Raw genomic sequence first — 21,295 nt, forward strand, 5'->3', positions numbered from 1 at the left:
CTGGGTGGTGATTGCGGATCAGGGCTGTGTTGAAGACTTCAGCACTTTGCAGGTAGTTTAAATATCCTTTAACATCTACAAAATGCATCTGACACTTCTTGATGAGACAGACATTGGTTTTGAGATTACAGCCAAGCACTGTGGCTTTAGCATGTCATTAATTGTCAAAATACACTATAATGCAATAAAGCATGCCAAAAATTTTTGATGGGACAGATACTGATCAAAGGATTGCACAAGAGCACCGTACAGAAGTTTTGGCAAGTTTTCCAACAGAACTACACAGAATATGCTTAAGTGAATGCGTATATATAATCCAAGTTAATGCATATACTAAAAAACCGAACAGAAATGAAGGACTCCTTGGAAACACATACAAATATTCAATGTTCAGAACCATCGAATATATTGAGCTCATTACAGTCTGAAGGCACAGATAAATACAAGCACAGCTCTGAAAGGACTCATAAGTCACATGAGGTACTTTTTGCATTTCTTCTACACAAAGTGCAGTACCATACTAGTGTACCTTCATTCATTCTGTGCATACATGTGGTGATCTTCTCTTCCCACAATCGTGTCATCGTGCAGCTGATTTCAAATCAGGTGCTTCTCACAAGGTTTTCAGTTATCTGTCCAGCTGTAAACAGATCGCGCGTTATGTTATAGTAAACTGTAAAATGACGGAGAAGCGCCATTGTATGCCTATAGCTATGAGTATCAGAATGAACTACAAATTAAGAATGTGTGTGTTAGAATGCCTCCAAACAACGTATGTGCTACTGAGCGTAGCACAGAAGCAGAAGAAGCGAGAAGTGAAATAGCAGGCAATACCAGCAGCACTTAATCATGCAACTTTCTTTTTCGATCACCACAGCGACGCACGCTCGAGTTTCTGTCTTGTACGTGAATGGAAATGAGACCGCTGACAGCCCAGTGTGTCAGCGTCGCTGGTACCCGACACGAAGTCGCATCTCACTGCTACCAACCAGCGCACGCTTATGATTAGCTTGGCAACACACAAAAACGATTAGCACCGAAGCCAACGAATGTTTCCGCGTCATACGATTCGCGAATACACTTATATAAGTACGTACGTTTTCACATCACGGAAATGTGTTGGCTAGTGCGAGGTTCGCTTTCAGCGATGATGAATATTGATGTTGAAAACAAACACAAACACAGTGCAGATAAAAACTCTTCCGTATGACCTACGCAATATTTCGGTCGTCGTATATGGTGTCTATGTTGCGACGGAAACTACCGTAGAGTTTTTTTCAGCCGATGTGCCTCGCATGTGCTGGTTCATACGAACTAGATGGTAGAGGCCTGCGCTGGATGCAGATGACACCGATCTGAATTGCCTCCGCGGTAGGCGAGGGCTCACGCTCAAACCTTCGAACCTCCGAAGTATGTTCGCACTCGTTTTTAGCACAGAAAGTCACAGATGAAAGCACAAAAACACCAACATGCTCCTTTCGCTCGGCCGACGATCGCACAGGGGTCCGGCGCTAGCATAGCCGGCCGGCATTCGCTGGATTTGTCGGCGTCGTTCGAACTCGGCACGAAACCGCGTCACGCTGGTAGCACTCGCAGTCGTTCGTCGCTTCGTTGTCGTTCTAGATTACGAAGCGGTCATTCAGGAACGTTAGGAGTAGTTTTCATGCTTGCTTTCAGCACTCGGCTGTGCCTTCGAAGCGGCGGCCATTAGGCACAGCATTCGGAGTCATCGCGGCCTCTGGTTGGTTGGCGCGCGGCCTCTGGTTGGTTGGCGCCGCTGTACGCGTGGTGACGTAGCGTACGCGAGGCGAAATATCAAGCCCGGCTTGATCCCTCGCGCCTGCTCGCGTATTCCCCTCCGAAGCCGACGCCGAGAGGCGCATTTGACGCTTTTGACGCGTAGACGCGAGCGAACGCGTGCCAGTGGTTGGCACTTAAGAGGTCGCGCCTGCTACCACGTGACCCGCGCAGCCAATTGCCGTTCTTCGTTTTCGTTTTTTTACTTGCTCCTCGCGCTTTTATTTTCACTCGCCGAAATACGAGACCGCGACCATCGGGAAGCCGGCTTTCTCCTCTTTCCAAAGCTACCAAAATGGCGGCCCCCGGTCAACAACTTGGCGCGTTTGTGCGGCGTGAACAACACCGTTTCAGGGGCTTTTTTTTCGCACTTTTCGGCGACTAGCCTCGGCAAAAACACTATTTGCGGGATTTGTAGCGCACGTTTCGCTGTAATATTTTAGAACAAGGAAGTTGAAGGTCTGAAGATTACGAAAAAAAATAAATCAGAAAATCGCATATTTTGACCAAAATCGGCACTTTACTTGCCGCGCCCCCCCTTAAGCACTTTATACATTCAAAAACCGCAACCGAATAAACTCATCCATCTGAGAAAGTTTTTTAAAAGGGATTGACACTCGAAGGGTTCTTATAACATCCAGCCCTGTGGCCATGCACACTGTGACCGAATGAACTGCTCGGAGTCGTGGCAAGGCCTAACCATGCTCACGGTGCCGATGCACTATAACATTAATCTGAACTTCGTCAACAAGTCATCGCCCTGGCAGATATGCGAAAAGAAAAAAATCCACACTGCATGCTCCATCGCAAGCAACGACTCGCATTGGTAAACGCACCCCTGGCCAAGCTTTTCGTGCAGCAGCGCCCTAAAATGCATGACCAAGCACACTGCATGGCCATTTTTTTTATTGTAAACTTTAACATTTATGTTCTGGAAGTTCGAATAGTAAAATTCTGGTGCATATGAAATTGAAGGGCAGACCCTATTAGAAAATTATCGGAAAGTTCAAATATTCCCCCACCCCTAACCTTTCTGCTAATTCTCTGTACGAGGTGCAACAATGGCTGTGGGCAGAGCAGACATTTTTGCTTAGCTTGTAACTAAGTATGAACACCTGAAACATGATGAACCCAGTTTTTTTTCACCCAAGCTAAGTGCCAACAATGGCTAAGTGCCTATGTGCTCTAACGGGTCATTTTATGGGTCACAAGCTCCTTCGCTGCCATGGTGCTAGTGATGTCATAAAGTGCACTCACCGTGCTTCTCCTCATAGGCGGCCCAGGCAAGGCTGATGCTCGGCTTGCGCACCAGGTGTGTCGTGCATGCCCGCCGGAAGATTTCGTTCACCTTCTCCGGCTCCGCTGTGTCCAGATATTTAATGTACTGCAAAAAGTGAGAACAGGCTACAATGTTAGGGGCGAAGCACTTTGGGGTCTATCGTATTTACTCAAAAGTAGGTCGGGCAGGAATATAGGTCGACCCCTACTTATAGTGTTCTACGAGAGAAAAAAAAAATATTTGAATACAGTCGAGTCCGCTTATAACGAACCTGAGCCTGACGCGGCTTCCGTTCGCTGTATCTTGAAGTTCGTAGTAAATGAAACACAGTTTTTAAAAAAGTTGCAAGTGAAAACACAAGATTTTTTGCCCAAAAATGTCCGTGATGCACGTGTTTCAAAAAGCAGAAGCGATAAGGGCCGTCTCGAGTTTATTTCAAACGGCAGCGTGCTCTTTGCCGAGGCTCGTGGCACAAGCTGCATGAGGCACTGGCTCCCAAGTTTCGTGGTTCTCGCAATCCGATTCCTCCAAATCACTCCTGCCGCGTACTTATTTCACAATGCCCTAATCCACGCACGGTCCCGCGGTGTCGGCATCATCGTCGGCTGTAATTAAACCATCACAACAGATGTCCCACTCGCTCTGCCAGGCCGGAAGCGACGACGCACTGGCACAAATCGCCGGTGGAGTGGTCCCGTTCGGAAGCTTCAGGCCTGGCATCGGGCCTGACGTCGACGAAGTCGGCCTCACGAAAACAGTTTTGTGCGCATGACCCCGTCACCGTCGCCCACGAAATATTCACCATCTCTACAGCTGAATACCGGGACGCTGGAAGAGGCAAGTTGGCTGCCAGGTGACAGCTATGAGCAAGCGCTCCGCAACCCGGCGCCCAACGCGCGGATTATGCCCAAGCCAAGCGGTCGCACTTTCAACATTTTGTTGAGCGGCAGGAAACAGCATGCAAGGCCTCCCGTTCGCCATACTGACCATACACGCACACCCAGAACGAGCAAGATGCGCACACGCAACACGTATGCCAGAACGCGTGGTACAGCTCTGGGCTCGTTTCTAGTTAGAAAACAAAACTTCTCGATTCCCTTTTTTCAGGGACTTTAGGGCAGCTTGCTTAAAAGGTCCGCGAAATGCGCAACTCGCGCGTAGAAAAAATTGAAAGAGGGTCTGGGCGCGCAGAGGTCTAAGCACGGCCGCCTGGATCGGCACGCGCATTGGCGTTCAAAAAATTGTTTTGTTGCACGAGCCGGTTTGCGTGGCCTTATTAACAGCCGTTTTTACCCTTTCGCACACGTGCAGAGGGCATGCTGAGCCAAGTGCGAAGTGAGCGAAAACAGGTCTTACACATGAAAAGAATTGCGAACTATCAGAGTGGGTGGGGTAGCTTACGCGCCTGCACTAGAATGATACGACAAGACGCAGATGATCGAATACAGACGATGTTGGCAAATGGTCTGGTCACTCCAGGCCGACGACACCAACGACAGTACCAGCGATCCAAAAACAAGGTAGATGACCGACCGGTCTTTGAAATATCGGTGGCAGTGTGAAAACACGGGCCTTGTCTAGCGATGCGGGGTGCTCAGAGTAGTGGGGGGGACAAAGGACTGAAGGGTGCGTAACAAAGAGCGGTCGGGGAGAGCGGCAATCAGAGGGGCGCCGAGGCACAATCGGCATTTAACAATAAGAATCTATGGGCACCTCGCCGATGATGCCTCATCCGTGGTCGAAAGTGGTTTCCCGGGAAGTTGGCAAACCGCCGTCTGCGTTCGCTGTAACCAATCGGCGGCGCTTGGAGACGTTCGTTGTAAGTGCGATTTTGTGTCATTGAGACAATGTATATTTTCACGGTCACGAGGATATTGTTCGTTTTAAGCGAAAGTTCGTTTTAAGTGGGGCCGCTATATGTGGGCTCGACTGTATATGCCGACCAATGTTTTTTTTTTTTTTTTAGTTTAGAAACAGAGAAATTGAAATGTAGCACACCTTTATTTACATAACTCAGCGCCTTAATAGCTGCCAGGGCTTCCCTAAACACGTCGTCTTTGCTGCACCGCTACTGATTGTTAGGTCACAAAAGGCACGCCGGCGACAATTTGCACGCAAACAGGTGGTCCCGCTGCTTTTGCCAACCCCTAATCAATTTCTCATTTACACAGAATTCGCGCTACACGGCACAATTGCTGAAGTCCTCAGCAAAAAGTATCACTTGGCACTTGAAGTCACCTGTGTAGCTCTGCTGACGTAACATCGTCGCAACCGAGCATAACCGAATGGTAGTGGTGGTTAGAAGGCGCCTACCGTAATTACTCGAATCTAACGCGCACCTTTTTTCCCGTTAAGCGAGTTCATAAATCGCATGCGCGTTAGAATCGAGTACGAACAAAAAAAATACGGTCAATCTATTGCCATCGGCAAATCCGAAATGGCCACCCCCTACGTGCGTCGGCATGGCGTGTCAGCCATTTCTGCCAATGTGTTTCCCATGTGCGGCATTTCGTACGTGTGCTGAGGAGTTCGTCATCTAGTAGTGCATTAGCATCGACGGCGTGGAAGGGCCGACTCCAAAAACTTGAGTGCAGCACGATGCCGCTTTTAAAAGAAAAGTCATCGCGTGTGCAGAAACGGACGGAAATCGGGCCGCATCGCGGTCGTTCGGAGTTCCCGAAACGTGCGTGCGGGATCGGCGGAAACAAAAGCAGAAGGTTGTCGACAGCAAAGCTTCACGCAAAGGCTTCAGTGGACCACAGAAGGGTCGGTTTCCGCAAATTAAAGAGCTGCTCGGCGAGTATGTGCTTGAGCAGCGAGCGGCCCGTGACGACAGAACTGCTCCAAGTGCGGGCTATGCAATTAGTCTTAGAAAAAGGTCTAATGCGGAGCCAGTTTAAAGCGAGCAGGTGCTGGCTAACTAACTTTATGAAGAGGAAAGGCTTTTCCCTCCGAAGAGGAACATGCATATGTGAAAAGTTTTGCGGAGGAGTACGATGAAAAGCTTCACAGTTTTCAGAGGTTCGTCCTAAACTTGCGGCGCAACAACGGCTACCTGCTTGGGCAAATCGGGAATGCCGATCAGACGCCTCTTTACTTCGACATGCCTGGCACCACAACCGTCGAGAAGAAGGGGGCGAAGCAAGTTCGCGTGCTGACATTGGTCCACGGTAAAACTACAGTGACGGCAATGCTCTGTTACACGTCAGATGGGCACAAGCTTCGCCCGTACCTCATATTTAAATGGAAGACGCTCCCGAAAGGAGTCGTTTTTTCGAGTGGTGTGATCGTGCGGGCCAGCGAGAAAAATGGGTGCGCGTTGCAATCGATGTCTTACGTTTTTTTTTTTCGCGGTGGAAATCGGGTGCGCGTTACAATCGAGGGCGTGGTAGAATCGAGTAAATACGGTAATTTCTGCTGCCCGGTGGGGAGCACGGTGGAGCGCCTAAAGCAAATGCGAACCATCACGCCAGTCGTAGAATGAACAAAGCACGAGGCGGCGATGGCGAGGCCTCAGGCCAGTGCGGCTGCGTGCCGGAAGGCAGTACCGGAAGCACGGCTAGCGGTCTAGAGATTTCACGGCCAATACCTAGGGAAATCGTGGGTTTTATTGCGAACACGGCGGAGCGGCTGCATTTCGATGGGGCGGTGCGTGGCTATTGAATAATTAACTTTTTTCACAATTAGGTAGTCAAAATTAAGGAGGGAGGTGTTTATTTCAGATTTTGTGGTATATAACATTCGTATGCAGTAGGAACCACTAGGATAACAGCCGGGGCGACATTAGAATGCCATAAGCTCGGCGCTTTTGGTTGGTTCGACCGTGAATAAGGGTCCAGATTCTTTGGTCACGAATATAGGTCGATGGCTGGTTTTGAACAACATTTTCAGAAAAAAAGGTCAACCTATATTTGAATAAGTACGCTAGGTTTTTCCGTCGTGCGCTGTACGGCACAGCACAGGCAAGGTAGCCAATGGCGATAATTCTGAGAATCTATGGGTGCCTCGCCGATGATGCCTCATCCGTGGTTGGAAGTGGTTTCCACCACGAATGAGGCATCATCGGCGAGGTGCCCAAAGATTCTTATTGTTAAATGCCGGTCCTGCCACAGCACATGCAAGGTACCGTCTATATACCATCACAATGACATGATGACGATGAAGAATAAGTGCATTCTAGACCATACATTCTCTTTCTGCTCCCCCCAGCACATGCAGCGACTCAACGTCTGCGCAGAAAGCTACCTCGTAGGTGAGCACTCGGGAAACAGTGGCAAACCAGTAACACTGACAACAGTCTGCTACCCCAGAGTTCAGGGCGCTGGAAGCGGCGGCTCAACGGCCCAAACACATCGTATATACTACACTATAACCTCGATATAACAAACCCTCATCTAACGAAATACGGGTTATAACAAAGTAAATTAAAAATAGTCTTGCAACAAATACAGTGTTAGGACTAAATTTTCGTAATATATTTTAGGATATTACAAACTTATTTTCGTGTAAGATGCAACTTTGCTATCACGAGGTTTGAGTGTATACACACGCGTTGCCACTCATCTTCATACTAGAGTGGGCAATGTGGGTTATTTACAGTAAGAACGATCCCCAGTCCTTCCCCCAGTGATCATGGCTCACTTTGCGGAGATGCCTAGATTTTTTTTTTTCTTGCAGCCCACACTGCTAAGGGGAAAAAAAAAATTGCACAAACCACCGACAACAGCTGCTTGTGGAGGTATATAGACAAAGGGTTTAGAAAGGCTAGAAAGGCTACTGGTTCTATTGAAGAAACAATGCAATAGGTAGAGTAAACCCGTTGCAGTGAGGATATTTACATAGCATATGTTGCGCCACGGTGCAATTGAGTTGAGGATGGAGATTTTAACATACATGCATCTTTGTAAAAACAGTTCGCGTGACAGGACACACAAGCTCCAAACTGAAGCACCAAGAAACCAAGAAACCATAAGCAAGAAAAGTTCAGCTTCGTAAAATGATCCAGTTAATTATACCCATTATGACTTTGCTTTATTAAAGTGAGGCTTTTAACTGCATACCTATGGGGATATCGGAATAATTTTTAATTTCTTGGCAATATTCACTATTTTGTCACGACACAGCTCCTACATTTCCAGAGATTTGATGAGGAAATAACGACTGCCAATCCATGAGCGAATTAGCATCGTTACCTTCATCCACATGTCTTCGTACAAGGCGCAGGCGATGAGGCATCGTTCGTAGAGAATCACAGTCCTCGCGTGGTTGCCATTCTGCGTCTCGAAGTCGAGGTACTCGCGCCAGTTCTTCAGTTGCAGCCGTTCCAGGGGCTTCACGTGAAAGTAGGGCCGTTTGATCTGAGGAAGAAGGGGGCACGCAAACGACAGTTACGCATAGTTAAGCAAATGGAATTTCGTCAGTTAAAACATGAAGAGACTGGCAAAGTACATTCTGTGTAACAAGGGTTCCCTTGGCCAAGAGAAGTGCAAGGGGTCAGCAATCGAAGTGAGAAACATCATAAGTGGAGGCAGTTATTTTGTTACGGAATATTTTGGTATTGCAAAATAAGTATCTTTAAATTGTTCTATGTGTTAACTTTACAAAGTGTCTGTGCTACAAAGAAATTACAGCACACTCACTCCTTCTTCGAAGGCCCACCGTCGACCGACTTCGGACTCGTTCGCTTTGAACAGCTCTCGCCTCTTTTCGACCACCTTGTCCCGGATGTACTTGGCCTCGTTGTCGTTTTTCTGCAAGAAAAAAAGATTATCTTGCGTGCTCCAAGTTGAGAATGTGTTGCCAGCACAATGGTCACCCAAAGGCGTACTATTCTCGTGCAGGCATGATGGCCTACTGGTACAAAAGCCGACTGTCCTTACGCAGGCACTAAGGCCTACTGGCACAAGGGCCTGCTTACCTTTGCGGAAACAAAGGCCTTCAGTTCACATGCAAAAACGTCGTCCCACTAGCACGAAACCCAATCGTCCTTGTGCAGGCACGAAGGCCTACAATTCTTGTGAACGCATGATGTCCTACAACACTCAAAACCTCATTGTAACAAAATTGCATCTTACATAAAAATAGGTTTGTTATATCCGAAAATTTGTTATAAAGGAATATTTCCAACATTATTTATTGCAAAGACTATTCTTTGTTTACTTCAGTATAACTATTTAGTTATAGCAAGGTTTGAGTGTAGCACAAAGGCTAACTGTACTAGTGCGAGCACGTACGCCTACCGTCCTAATGCAGGTACAGTCGAATTTGATAATTCGAACTAGAAGGGGCCCGAAAATTTGTTTAAAAGAAGTTCGAATTAATCAGAGCTAAATAAACGGAGCGCTCTCCATGCAATGCCGCATGTGCATTGAGCTGACACACGAGGGGGAAGTTTCAGAAGACTTACATTTATTCAAAAATCACAGGACATTCGTTATTAATTGAAGTAATCAGTGATGCCCGTCTGCACATGTTTGCCTTGCAGCGAGTCAATCAATTTCGCACGCAGCTTGCAAAGCATTTCTACTTCGGCGTCAGCATTCTCCTGGCAAGCGAAGTTGCACGTGGAAATGTGCTGTTGTCAGATGGGAAGGAGACGCAGGGCGAAGCGCTTTGTCCCAGAGTCCCCCGTAACTAATCAACCCATCATCATCCGTACGTCTGTCCCGGCACCCCCCCCCGCCCCCGGCATCGACACTTTCTAAAGACGACGACGACTGCAGCATGGCCAGCAAGTGACGAGAAAGGAGAAGAGTCTCCACGAAGCAGATCGGCATTTTGAGAGAAAACCAATACTCCATGGCAGCTTTTTTTTTTTTGCGTGGCAGAGACCGGAAAGGGGAAAGCGTGGCCCCGACGCATGACAGATACCCTCCGCAAGGCGTAGAGCTGTGCTCTCGCAAGGGGCAAGGGCTGCAGAAGATAGGGCCTTTTTCCTTTACTTGAACCTCGCATTCATTCAACCCAACGACAGCTTTCTTTTTTTTTTCCCCTCTCTTTTTTTTTTTTTTTGCCCACAGCATTGGAAGGAGAAGGGTCTTTACGTGGCAGGGACGGAAAAAGAAAAAGCGTGACACGGGCGCATCACAGATCGGCATTTGAGAGAGAGCAAACATTCCACTGCAGCATTTTCTTTCTTTTTCATTTCCTTCAGGCGCAGCGGAGAGGTGTCGCAGGTGCCGCCGCAGGATTGGGCGGGGTGCTGAGAGCATTTTCAGAGCGCGGTATGTTCGAATTAACAGTCGCAAGTGCTTGCGCGTACGAATTACCACGCGTTTTCACCCATTAGAATACACATAGCTTTGACGGGATTTCATCATGAGTTCAAATTAACCGGAAGTTCAAATTATGCATGTTCGAATTAATGAGATTTGACTGTATATTATTCCCATGCAGGCTGTAGTCAATAGACATGACAGTCAATACAGATATATAGAGGTCAACACACTGCATTCTACAAAGTTCCGCAATTCCAACATGAGCCCCACTGAACTGCTCTATATAGTGCAAATTTCAGGATTGAGAAACAAGAGATAAGACATGATATTGTCCCTGAAGCTTGCACTACACAAAAGTTCAATGGAATACCAACTGGCCCAAACAAGCACCTTGCTAAGTTACATTGGCTCCATACATGAAAATAGGCTGTTTTAGTGGACTCAAAACCTCCCTTTTGGGATCAGGGCACAAAGAAAGCTCAGCTCATCATATGGCCACTCTAAAGAAAACAAACAGTATTGGCAGAAAGGGAATCTGCAACACCTCTAGTTGTCCACATGCACTAGAAAGTGTCGCACAGTAAGCAAACCATTATAGAAATATTCTTTTGTGTGTTACTTTGGAACCTCTCGTCCATTCTCAGCATTACTATAATCTAAAATGGTGCGAATGAGGTGGGCGGAAGCAGACACTAAAAAAGAACAGACATAAAATGCCTGAAGTTCCACATATCATTTATTAATACTTATTATAAAACTCATTGCAGATTAAAACCTGAGAGTGAATTGTACTCTCAGTGGATTGAAGTTGGACAGGCACCAGTCTAGCAAACATAACTTGGCAACCTATATTACCCTCACACCAACAATGGCCAAATGTTAAGAGGCAGTGGTACTCACATAACAAAACTGCACTAGTATGAAATGTCTAAATGTGGCAAGAACAGATAACACTAAAAAACAATTGGTACACGTAGACTAAACTAGCATAGTCCTTAACATGGACATATACCGTATTTACTCACGTAATTCTCGCACTCGCATAATTCTCGCACCCCTCACATCGCCCAACAAAAATACGATTTCTTTTCTTCCTCGAGTAATTATCGCAACCCCGAAAACTGCTGCAATAATGTCGTCTACTCTTTCCAGCCACTAATGATGATAGCGCACGCCATCTGGCGCTATCTCTTAAGCACCAAGCGTACTATTGCACAGAGATTCAATCCAAGCCAAGCCGAAGTGGTAAGTGTGCGTTGCGGCGTGTTTTGTATGTTGTGTCGGTAACCTTGTCAAGTTATGAGGCGATACTGCTTTCAAGTTGCAAGTGATAGATCATGCACTAAAGAACGGCAACAGGGCCGCCGGTAGGCCCTTCGATGTCTACAAGTTTTGTGTTTGCTACTCGTGATGGCTGCTGAAAGCCACCAAGACGCATTAGGCCTGCCGTGTGCCTAAAACTGGGATTGGTGGTAAACCTTATTTCTTCAGAAGGAAACTGCAGACAATTCTGTTAAATAGCCATCAGCCCAACACTGACGTCCCAAACTTACCTTTTGAGGGCTCCTGTTGAGCGACGAACGCTACCGCTACGTCCGCAAGCTTTGCGTATGGTATTCTAATTCTCAACTATTTGCTTCCACTTTTTTGTCTCAAATAAATCTCGTCTTGTGTTGAACCTCTGCTTTTATTGTTGAGGTAAGTCTTATTAATTATACTTCTTAAAGCTTGCTATTAGTTGCTGGTGTGAAAATCCCGATTTGCGGCCACTTCGTTTTCTTTTTCACTCTGTACGTTTTCGTAGAAAGTTTTCCCCGCGTAATTCTCGCACCCCCCAACTTTTCATCAGTTTTCCGGCAAAAAAAAAAGTGCGAGGATTATGCGAATAGATACGGTATTAGTGCTACTTGTGTCACATAAACATCGCAGAACTCTCACTCCTGTTTTGCTTTGCATAACTCGCCCCTTTGCAATGCCACAGTGCATGCGCCCTTCCCCTGGTGGAAAAAGTCACAAAATTCCTCTTAATCTCGGAGGCTTTGTTTCTGGCAATACCAGTTGTCTTGTCCCTTACCAAAGCCCCACCAAAACGCCAGAGGGAAAAGTTACCCTACATTACCCTACATTTGAATAAATAAGAAAAGTAGACATCTGTGGTGCCATCGTAAGCATCCCAAATAAACACGGAGGCGTTTCGTTCTCTCGAGACAGACACGAGTGGTCAGATAACGTCACGGCACTTGACACAGCTCACATGGACCAATCGCGCATTTCGAAAGAGCGGAACGCTTACTTGCTTGTTTGAAAGGCGTACAAAATCGCGCTGCCGCTCAACGTTGGCCTTGTGCGGGCCATATGCAGTACAAACTCCACTTCGGATGCTGCTTTGGAAATCGAAATACAGGTCAACCAGCTGCTGCACTAGCCAATTCCATAAGCTCACCAGAGCCTTGGTGTCCTCCTTGGTGGCATCCTCAACACCCGGGGGTGGAGCATCGTCTACGCCAGGCGGAGGTGCGTCGCCGTCGTCCTCATCGATCTCCATCTGGGCAGTGCCCGCCTCGTCGCTGGACTGGCCGGACGACCCCACGGGCGTGGCTTTGCGCATCGACTCCATGTACTGCTGTCTCAGCTGGAGGAACTCGTCTGTCGACAGGATGTCCTTCGGCAAATGCGTCTTCACGTGCTCCTGGAACCTACGCAGCAAAGTCATTGTTCAGAAAGCGTGTCACGTGCATGGTGTAAGATATTATGGTATTTACTTGCATAATTTGGGCATCACTTTTCTTGTTTTAGGGGCTCCAAGAAGGGAGTGTGCAAATTACGTGGTCATTTCGTGAATGCATATGAAATAAGGTGCAGTAGCTTGACGCACGCAGTATACACATAAAAAACTAATAAATTTTAGCACAAATGAAGTGTACTTGTTTACTTAACAGAATTAGCACATATTTTAACAAGTCAGATCCGGTCACACACGGGCTAGTTGAATCTGATTGAGAGGGCTGATTGAGAATCATCGTCATGGATGCCCCCTCTGAAAGTGCATCGCCCTCAGTTCTGTCCAGCGCATTCGAATGTCCCATTTTATTGAAGCTTTTCTTGACAATGCTGGCAGAAACTGGGTCCCACGACATATAACGGCCCCAAATAAAACGAACTTTTACTTAAAACGAACAATATCCATGTGACCGTGAAAATATACATCGGTTCAATGGCACAAAATTGCACTTACAACAAAAGTCTCCGATCGCCGCTGATCGGGTACAGCGAGCAGAGTCGGCGCTCTGCCGACTTCCCGGGAAACCACTTTCGACCACCGATGCGCACAGGCACTCTTAGGTTTTCCTACGTGCGAGTTGTGCATTTCGCGAACCTTTCAAGCAAGCTACTCAACCTGCCTCCTTCCTGTGTGTTTTGGTTTTTAAGGTCGCCCTCCCGCCGCTTCCTCCCCTCTCTTCACTCTATCGCAACTTCTTGCCCTTCTCTTGCAAATCTGCTCTCCTCTCTTGATCACAACCCCTTCACCCATCTCCACTGCTCCGCGACGCCAGCCACACTGGCTCGAATTAGTTTTGTTTTCTGACTAGAAACGGGCCCAGAGCTGGTCCATGTGTTTCGGCATGTGTCGCGTGTGCGCGTCTCGCTCGTTCTTGGTGTGCGTGTGTGGTCAGGATGGCAGACGGGAGGACTTGCACGCTTTTTTCTGCCGCTTAACAAAACATCGAAAGTGTGACCGCTATGCTTGAGCGTAATCCGCGCGTTAGGTGCCACGTTGCGGAGCGCTTGCTCATAGCTGTTGACCACCTGGCAGCCAATTTGCCGCTTCGGGAATCGCGGTATTTAGGTGTGGAGATGGTAAATATTTCATGGGCAACGGTGACAGCTACATGCGCGCGAAACTGTTTTTGCGAGGCTGACTTCGTCGACGTCAGGCCCAATGCCGAGCCTGAAGCTTCCGAATAGGATCACTCCAGTAGCGATTAGTGGCAGCGCGTTGTCGACTCCGACCTGGGAGAGCGGGTGGGACATTTGTTGCGATGGTTAATTGCGGCCGATGATGATGCAGACACTGCGAAACCGTGCACAGATTAGGGCATTGTGAATGAAGTACGTAACTAAAGCGGTTTGGAGGAATCGGATTGCGAAAACGACGAAACTTGGGAGCCAGTGCCTCATGCAGCTTATGCCAAGGGCCTCGGCGAACAAGCACCCTGCCGTTTTAAATGAAGTCGAGACCGCTCTTATCGCTTTTGCTCTTCGAAACATGTGCATCACGGCCTTTTTTGGGCGAAAAAAGTTTGTGTTTTCACTCGCAACTTTTTTAAAAGCTGTGTTTCATTCACTACGAACTTCAGGATACAGCGAACGGATGCCGCATCAGGCTCAGGTTCGTTATAAGCAGGCTCGACTGTATTAGCAAGCGCGGACTCTTCTGCCTTCTCCTGTACTGATCACGCCAATCGTGACACGTTCATGAACTTCACGCTGATAAGCTTGCCGGTGGCACGATTCGTGTTTTCTTCGGCAAACTTTATAACAGCAAAATGGAATTTTGCCATACCTATAGTTACTGTAGCCCATCGCAAGAGAACAGTAAAAACGCGACGAACGGATGGCAAAGCATAAGCTTCCAAAATCAACCAAGTGTGCGTTGCAGCACAAACGCAGAGAATGAAGGGAACAGTTGGCGCAACAGGCCCAGGCCCAACAGGCCCTCACACGCGTCTGGTGCCGAAAGTTGTGTGTGCCGTGATGCGAGCGTGCATTCTTATGGTGGTAGAGATGAAGAGATAGAGGGGAGCAAATGCTCGAGCAGTTCTGGCAACCCGTCAGCGTAGACCTATCAACAGGTATGGGTGTTTGGGTATGGTATTCTAGAGACCCTAGTGCGGGTGAAGTCTTCGGAAGAAGAGAGTTCGCACTCGCAGCCCTTTTGACTGCGCTTGCCCGATTGGCGGAGTGTGCGCCCAGTGCGCTCGTTCATGGAATCAAAAGGTGCAATGTCTCTAAGTGCGCTCGCCAGGGAGTTGGCTCGGGTGGTTCGGAGAGGGCAAAATGTGCCAGGAAACACTTTTTTTTTATAAGACTGAGAAAATATTTAGGGGTACACAAAATATGCGAGTAAATACAGCATACACTTTTCAGGTAAGGACACTTGCAAGACGCAATCAAAGAGATCAAGTATGTCACCCACCATGTGGCTTCCTGAGTAACAATGTCATGAGGCCATCAGTTCAGTGACAGCAGCAGATATTTACTAGCAGGGCGATGCAAACTTCAGAGAAAAAAGTGTTGCTGCAACCAGTGCTTCGTGGCACTGGCATGTTAGCAACTAAGCTGAAAATGCATACCACATTTTCTGTGCACGACAAACGCGACATGTGCAATTGCCACCCACCATGAGGGTTAGTTCCTAAACCAATAGTATACAAAGCATTTTCTCCCTTGAAGTTGTGTCGTCCTGCCGATAGAGGGCTGCTGCCGTCACTGGATTGACAGACGTGCGCCGTTACTCTATTTTGTCTAACATACCTCACAAGCAAACTGAGAAGTGTTTACACATACTGTACATTACATCATTATCATCAGCTACCGCACACACACTGTAGCACAGGCTCGGGTAACAGTGTGGGAACTAGACAGAAAGAGACAACGATGAGTGCTCGCCGTCGTCCACATCCAGTATGTGTGCCGTTACCTCACCATCATCAAATCTGTACAAAACTACACCACCAATTTCGGAGCTGAAGGAAACACAAACAAACAAAAAAAAGCTTCTACGTAGTGCCTTCCTTCGCACATTGTTGTAGTCGGTGGAATCTTGTTAATACAATGCTGCCCGATACATTTAGTGGAATAAAATCTTTTTCTTTTTCTCAATAATGTCCCACAGGAGCTATGTATTCTCATACACTTGAAGTAATTTATTTTCGTTCTAAATTGCATATGATAGCAGAAGTAGGCTTCTACTGACACTTGTAAACCACGTGACACTTGTGACACTTGTAAACCTGGTGTAACAGCTGAAGCACTAAATCTGCACTAAAGCAGACACTACGCTTCGTTGAATTGAGAAAGTTCCTGGTTTCTATCGAAAGCGTTGCCTTTGGCCAATTTTTATCTGGATCTCCTATATAACTTAGAACCAACAAACCAAACACACTGATATACCTGCAAGGTGAAATAAGCTACACTGAACATGAAAACCACTTCATATAGAAATGAACGAACATAACTGGCTGGTGCATCTAGGAGAACTATCAATTATCACTATTATTGCGTCTTCCAAAAAAAAAAAACCAAGCCCTGAAATTTAGACTTCTTTCCTGGTGCATCTATGGTTACGAAACAGCAAGCATTAAACTGAAGACCGATTGTAACCAACTAGTACGACAGCTGCTCACTTCTCGAAGTGGTGTCCGTAGAGCTGCGTCGGCACCTGAAGCACCCGCTCGTAGATGGCGGTGACCTCCTTGAGGTTCTTGTTCTCCAGCTCCCACGTGACGAACATGTCCCACAGACGGTCTGACCGAAAGTCCTGGCCCGACGACTCGATGGCACGCTCGAACAGGCTGCGGGACAAGGACACGCAGGTACAGACACGTCTTCAGACACTGCCACAGACTGGATGATAAAAGCACTTCGCCAGAAGCATTTGGCACACAATTGCTACTTGGCCAGTTATCCACAAAAAATACCAGTTTTCTCCACATCATGCTGGCTGTCGGTCAGTCAGAAATCCAACACAGTGCATCATTCGTAGCAGTACAAGTGCCCTGTACTTTTAACAAAACAAACAGCTAAACTAAACTCAATGAATTTCTTATATAAAGGTTTCAGTTTGGTCAAATAACCAGTAGCATTTAGTGCAAGTGAACACTAAATGATCATGGTAGGGACCAAACTAGTTTTTTAAAAATATACCGTAATTACTTTTTTTAAGGATGCACACCCGGTTAGGAGCCCATTTTCTGGGCTTCTGACGGCTTGGTCTTTTACCTGATGCAGAGAAACGACAACTGCAGAGAAACGACAACTGAAAAGTTTGGTGTCAGTACCCCTTTAACAAACCAACCCCAGTGGGCATTTATGCCCACTAATGCGGGTTCCCAAGTGTCAGTTTCAGAACTCTGTGAAAGCCCTCGCAAGCACGCTGCATCGCCTTACATGAAGCAAATGAAACTGTATTTCCTGCATGGCTGTCCTTTTTACTTGGAAGACAAGAGCACAGGAATATGAAAAATCGCTGCGTTTGCACGTGCCACAGTCTCTCCAACACCCAATAAATCTTGCTATTTCGCTATACTGATACTAGTTCTTTTTTTTTCCGATGATCGTAGCCGCAGTGGGCCACAGGATGCTGCCTGCTGGTCTGAATTTGATGCAAAGAGTAACAACAGCCATCTATAGCAGTTATTCAGCCCCGATTCCTAAAGTGTTCCTTCAAAAACACGTCCTGCTCGCTCCCTTTTCAAAACGCCTTTAAATAGAATTAAGAAAACTTCATCCTTTTCATAGGTACCCTTCCCATTTGAGAGCAACTTCTTAGCCTGTGCAGCAACCTCTGTGGTATTCGACACACAATACAATAACCGCCAGTACTATCTTTGCTCACTTTTTAACCTTGGCGTAGTAGCCTTCCTCATCCTTGAAGTGCAACTTGACGAAGTTGATGTAGTGAATCCACAAGTCGACGCTCAGCGGAATGGCAGCGACACCTCGCTCGAACGTCTGGAAAAAAGGGCACAATGTTGGCGCACATCCAGCTTTGCACCTCGCGGCCGACACGCAGCACAACTGCACCGTTCAACGCAGTTTCTGCGGTACCTACCCAAAATGCCTCGTCTAGAGAAACCACTTACGTGCAGAACCGATCACAAAGCTGCTTCGCGCGCATCTCATGCTACACACAAACGAGCGACAAGCGATTTGTGAGCCACCACCAGTACGCCTAAGAGGAGCGGCCTGCAATAAGCACGTGACAAGATAACGTGGCCTCCTGGAACGAGTGACTGTGAAACGCGTCCTCACCTGCTCGGCTTTTTCGATGGAACACAGCTTTTTCTCCATGTCGGCATACTTCTTCCAGTAGCCATAGCAGTAGGGGTAGTACGAGAAGAACTTGTCGAAGGCCTCGCGTGCGGCTGCCAGGTTGTTCTGTAGGAGAAGAAAGAAACGACAAAGCTAACTACAGAATTTGGCGAGTGAAACGAACCAAGCGGACAACACACACTGCCATGCAAAAGATAGTGTTCCATAAACGTTTGTGCTCATTTCACGATTAAACATTAAGTATACTTATCCTAAATTATTAAAGATTGCAGGAATTGCATCATTTAGAATTAGTGCTCAATAAAATTAAGTGGCTCCCTATTCCAAGACTCCGTCTGAATGAGATGCAACCAGCACCTGCTCGACAAGACTCCACTGATCCTCAAGAGCTATACAATGCCTGTTGATCTGAGCCTGCTGGCTTGGCTTCGCAAGAAGAAACGGTGTGAACTAGAGGTGCGCACGAACTTCGGGTAGCCCAAAAGACCAAGCCTGGCCCGCAAGCCAAGTTCAGCCAAGCCGATGTCTTTTCATCTTGGGCTAGGCCGAGCTCATCATTTTTTTGTCAGGCAGGCCATGTCATATGCAAAGCCCAAACAGAGCCGGAAATATAGACATGCCGGAACTGTTCCCCACTTCTCCACAACCGTGCCCGCCTCACTTCTCGGTTCTCCGTTCCTTGAGCCACATTAAAGAACTTAAGAACTAAAGAACATTAAGAACTAAAGAGACCAATAACCGACTTTTTTTTTTTACCCAATCTTTTCCGGCGCGACAGAAAGCTTACCCTTCGTAGTGTTCGTAGCTGCAGTAGTTAATCCCAAAAGCACGTCATTTTATAAGCAGTATTTTTCTATCTGAAAGGCTCTGAACAGAGATCTGCCTTTTCATCCAGCAACGCTGAGAATTGATAGCAATGCCTGTAGCCATTCTGGTGACTTGAGCATGCTGTCATTCTTATTTCGCAGAAGTTCACAAAACGATGCTTAACCAAGCTGATTTTGCGCTTCACAACTATTTCTTAAAATCACAAGCCGTTACAATGAGAGAATGGGCTTTATACAGCTTCCCTGGATTTGTACTGTGTTGTGTGCGCCTGCGCCGAAGGTTGTTGCGCCTGTGTCGTAGATGGCTTGTCCCGTCATCGTTATTTTTTCGATACGTGAGCCAAGTCAAGTAATTAAAAATTTCACAGCCTGCCATTTCCGAGACATATTGTAGGCAATAAAACGACGTCGTTCCAAAATCATAGCGACATGGAAACTGCGTGCACGGTTTTATGAGCGCGCAGAAAAGTTGCTCAAGAGGTGTTGACGATCATGGGATGATTACGTTGTGCGAGGGCAGCGCCACTTTAATGCGTACGTATAGCGCCCATATGTACAGTTTCATGGAGTAATATCTTTTACTATAAAGAAGCAAACAATATTTCAACACCAACAGAAAAATTGTTGACCGCACACACTAGTTTACGGTCATGTAACAGGGCAGATAGGATAATTGAAGTTTCTGCCACCAGGTGGTGCCACATGCAATTTTTGCCATTTTAAATGAAGAAATGAAAATAGAACTCCACTTTTCACGAGAAAAACAGGGTTCGTTTGAGTCACTATGAGGTAGAATTTTTCCATCCAAGCACTCATCTCATTTCATGTTCTGGGCCGTTGTCAACTCCATTAAACGCAAGAGGTGAGGATGATGTCCCACAAGGTAAGATTTGTGACTATCTATACAAGGAATAATGCCCTCTCCTAAATCTGAGGAACTAAACTTCTGGGCAAGAACAAACGCTCTAAATATTCCAAGCATGCTATTACAAAAAATACATTGGCGATTCGGGCTATCAGCGTGAGCAGCGAATAGACCTTCAGTTGGGCGGGATATGTGACGCAGGAGAGCCGCACTTCACCGAAGCCCGAATCACTGGACAGCTTATTTTTACACGACAACTTGTAATTGCGACATATAGTGACTGTCATGTGTCGTGAGTTTACATTTCACTATGACACGTTGAATAAAATGCCACACTGTCGGTAGGAGACAGCTTGTCTCTGCAGCAAACCTTTATGATGTCAGGCTAGACCGGGCCTGGGCTTTTATTTTCTTACATCGGGCCGGGCGGCACACAGCCCTCAGCGTGAGGCTCGGGCGGGCCTTTGACAGAATCAGCAGGCCCGAGCCAGGTTCTTAAAATTCGGCCTGTGCGTAGCAGCTCTAGTGCGGACGCACGGAAGAAGACTGACAAGACTCGGTGCTAGTTAACAAGCATCGTGATCATTGCACTGTTACGGACAAGCTGGGATGCAAGCGTTGCGTGCTCCCCCCCCCCCCCTTCTGTTATTTCTGTTTCCCGATAAGTGTCTATACTACTTGTACCTACAAAATAAACAACACGTTGTATTAGCCAGCAACACACCTGTCAGTCTTATGCTGTGTGTCTGCGCTGTTTCTTCCTATGAACTCGAGAGTTGGGCGGGACCAAGCCTCCTACCACGTTCGCTACGTATTTTTAAGGATGCTTCTGTCTGACTTATAATAATAACACAATGCTTTCTATAACAGGCCTATTAGAAAACTCATGAGGTTTACGCACAGTTGTGTTGTGGGTTATTGTGTAATTGAGTGACCGGCAATTTCTCTTTATTAAAGCAATGTAAGTGGATATGGTCACCTAGACATGATAGTGAATTGCGCTGTTTCCAGTTGCAGGACTTGCAAAACACTATCATTTTTAATCAAGGTGCACGATGGCGATCTGGACATTGGGTTCTAAACGTCTACAATTTTCGTATTTAAACCTACGTTAACAGGCGGACCAGAAGAAACGGCCCGATATTTTGACCCCCAAGATCACTGAACATTACTCCCTTATATATTTCTCTCTTTGGGGAGGTATGTGAAAGCTATTTACAAAACAGCAGCTACTATATCGTGACATTTCGGCAAT

At 46.9% G+C, this 21,295-nt stretch overlaps 1 protein-coding gene across 2 annotated transcripts in view; it reads right to left on the reverse strand.

Annotated features, from left to right (window-relative positions):
* Prp39 (pre-mRNA processing factor 39) overlaps nucleotides 1-21,295 on the reverse strand; it is a 46,212-nt gene that overhangs the window by 17,850 nt on the left and 7,067 nt on the right. For both annotated transcript variants that reach the window (XM_037416445.2, XM_075871331.1), the window contains exons 4-10: nucleotides 18,328-18,453; nucleotides 17,912-18,027; nucleotides 16,701-16,868; nucleotides 12,737-12,989; nucleotides 8,716-8,826; nucleotides 8,269-8,433; nucleotides 3,055-3,181 (exon numbers count right to left, since the gene is read on the reverse strand). In XM_037416445.2, coding sequence (XP_037272342.2) covers nucleotides 3,055-3,181; nucleotides 8,269-8,433; nucleotides 8,716-8,826; nucleotides 12,737-12,989; nucleotides 16,701-16,868; nucleotides 17,912-18,027; nucleotides 18,328-18,453 — 1,066 coding nt within the window. The remainder of the gene's footprint in view (nucleotides 1-3,054; nucleotides 3,182-8,268; nucleotides 8,434-8,715; nucleotides 8,827-12,736; nucleotides 12,990-16,700; nucleotides 16,869-17,911; nucleotides 18,028-18,327; nucleotides 18,454-21,295) is intronic.

The sequence above is a fragment of the Rhipicephalus microplus genome, chromosome 8 (assembly GCF_043290135.1).
Source record: "Rhipicephalus microplus isolate Deutch F79 chromosome 8, USDA_Rmic, whole genome shotgun sequence".
NCBI classification, from domain to species: Eukaryota; Metazoa; Arthropoda; class Arachnida; order Ixodida; family Ixodidae; genus Rhipicephalus; species Rhipicephalus microplus.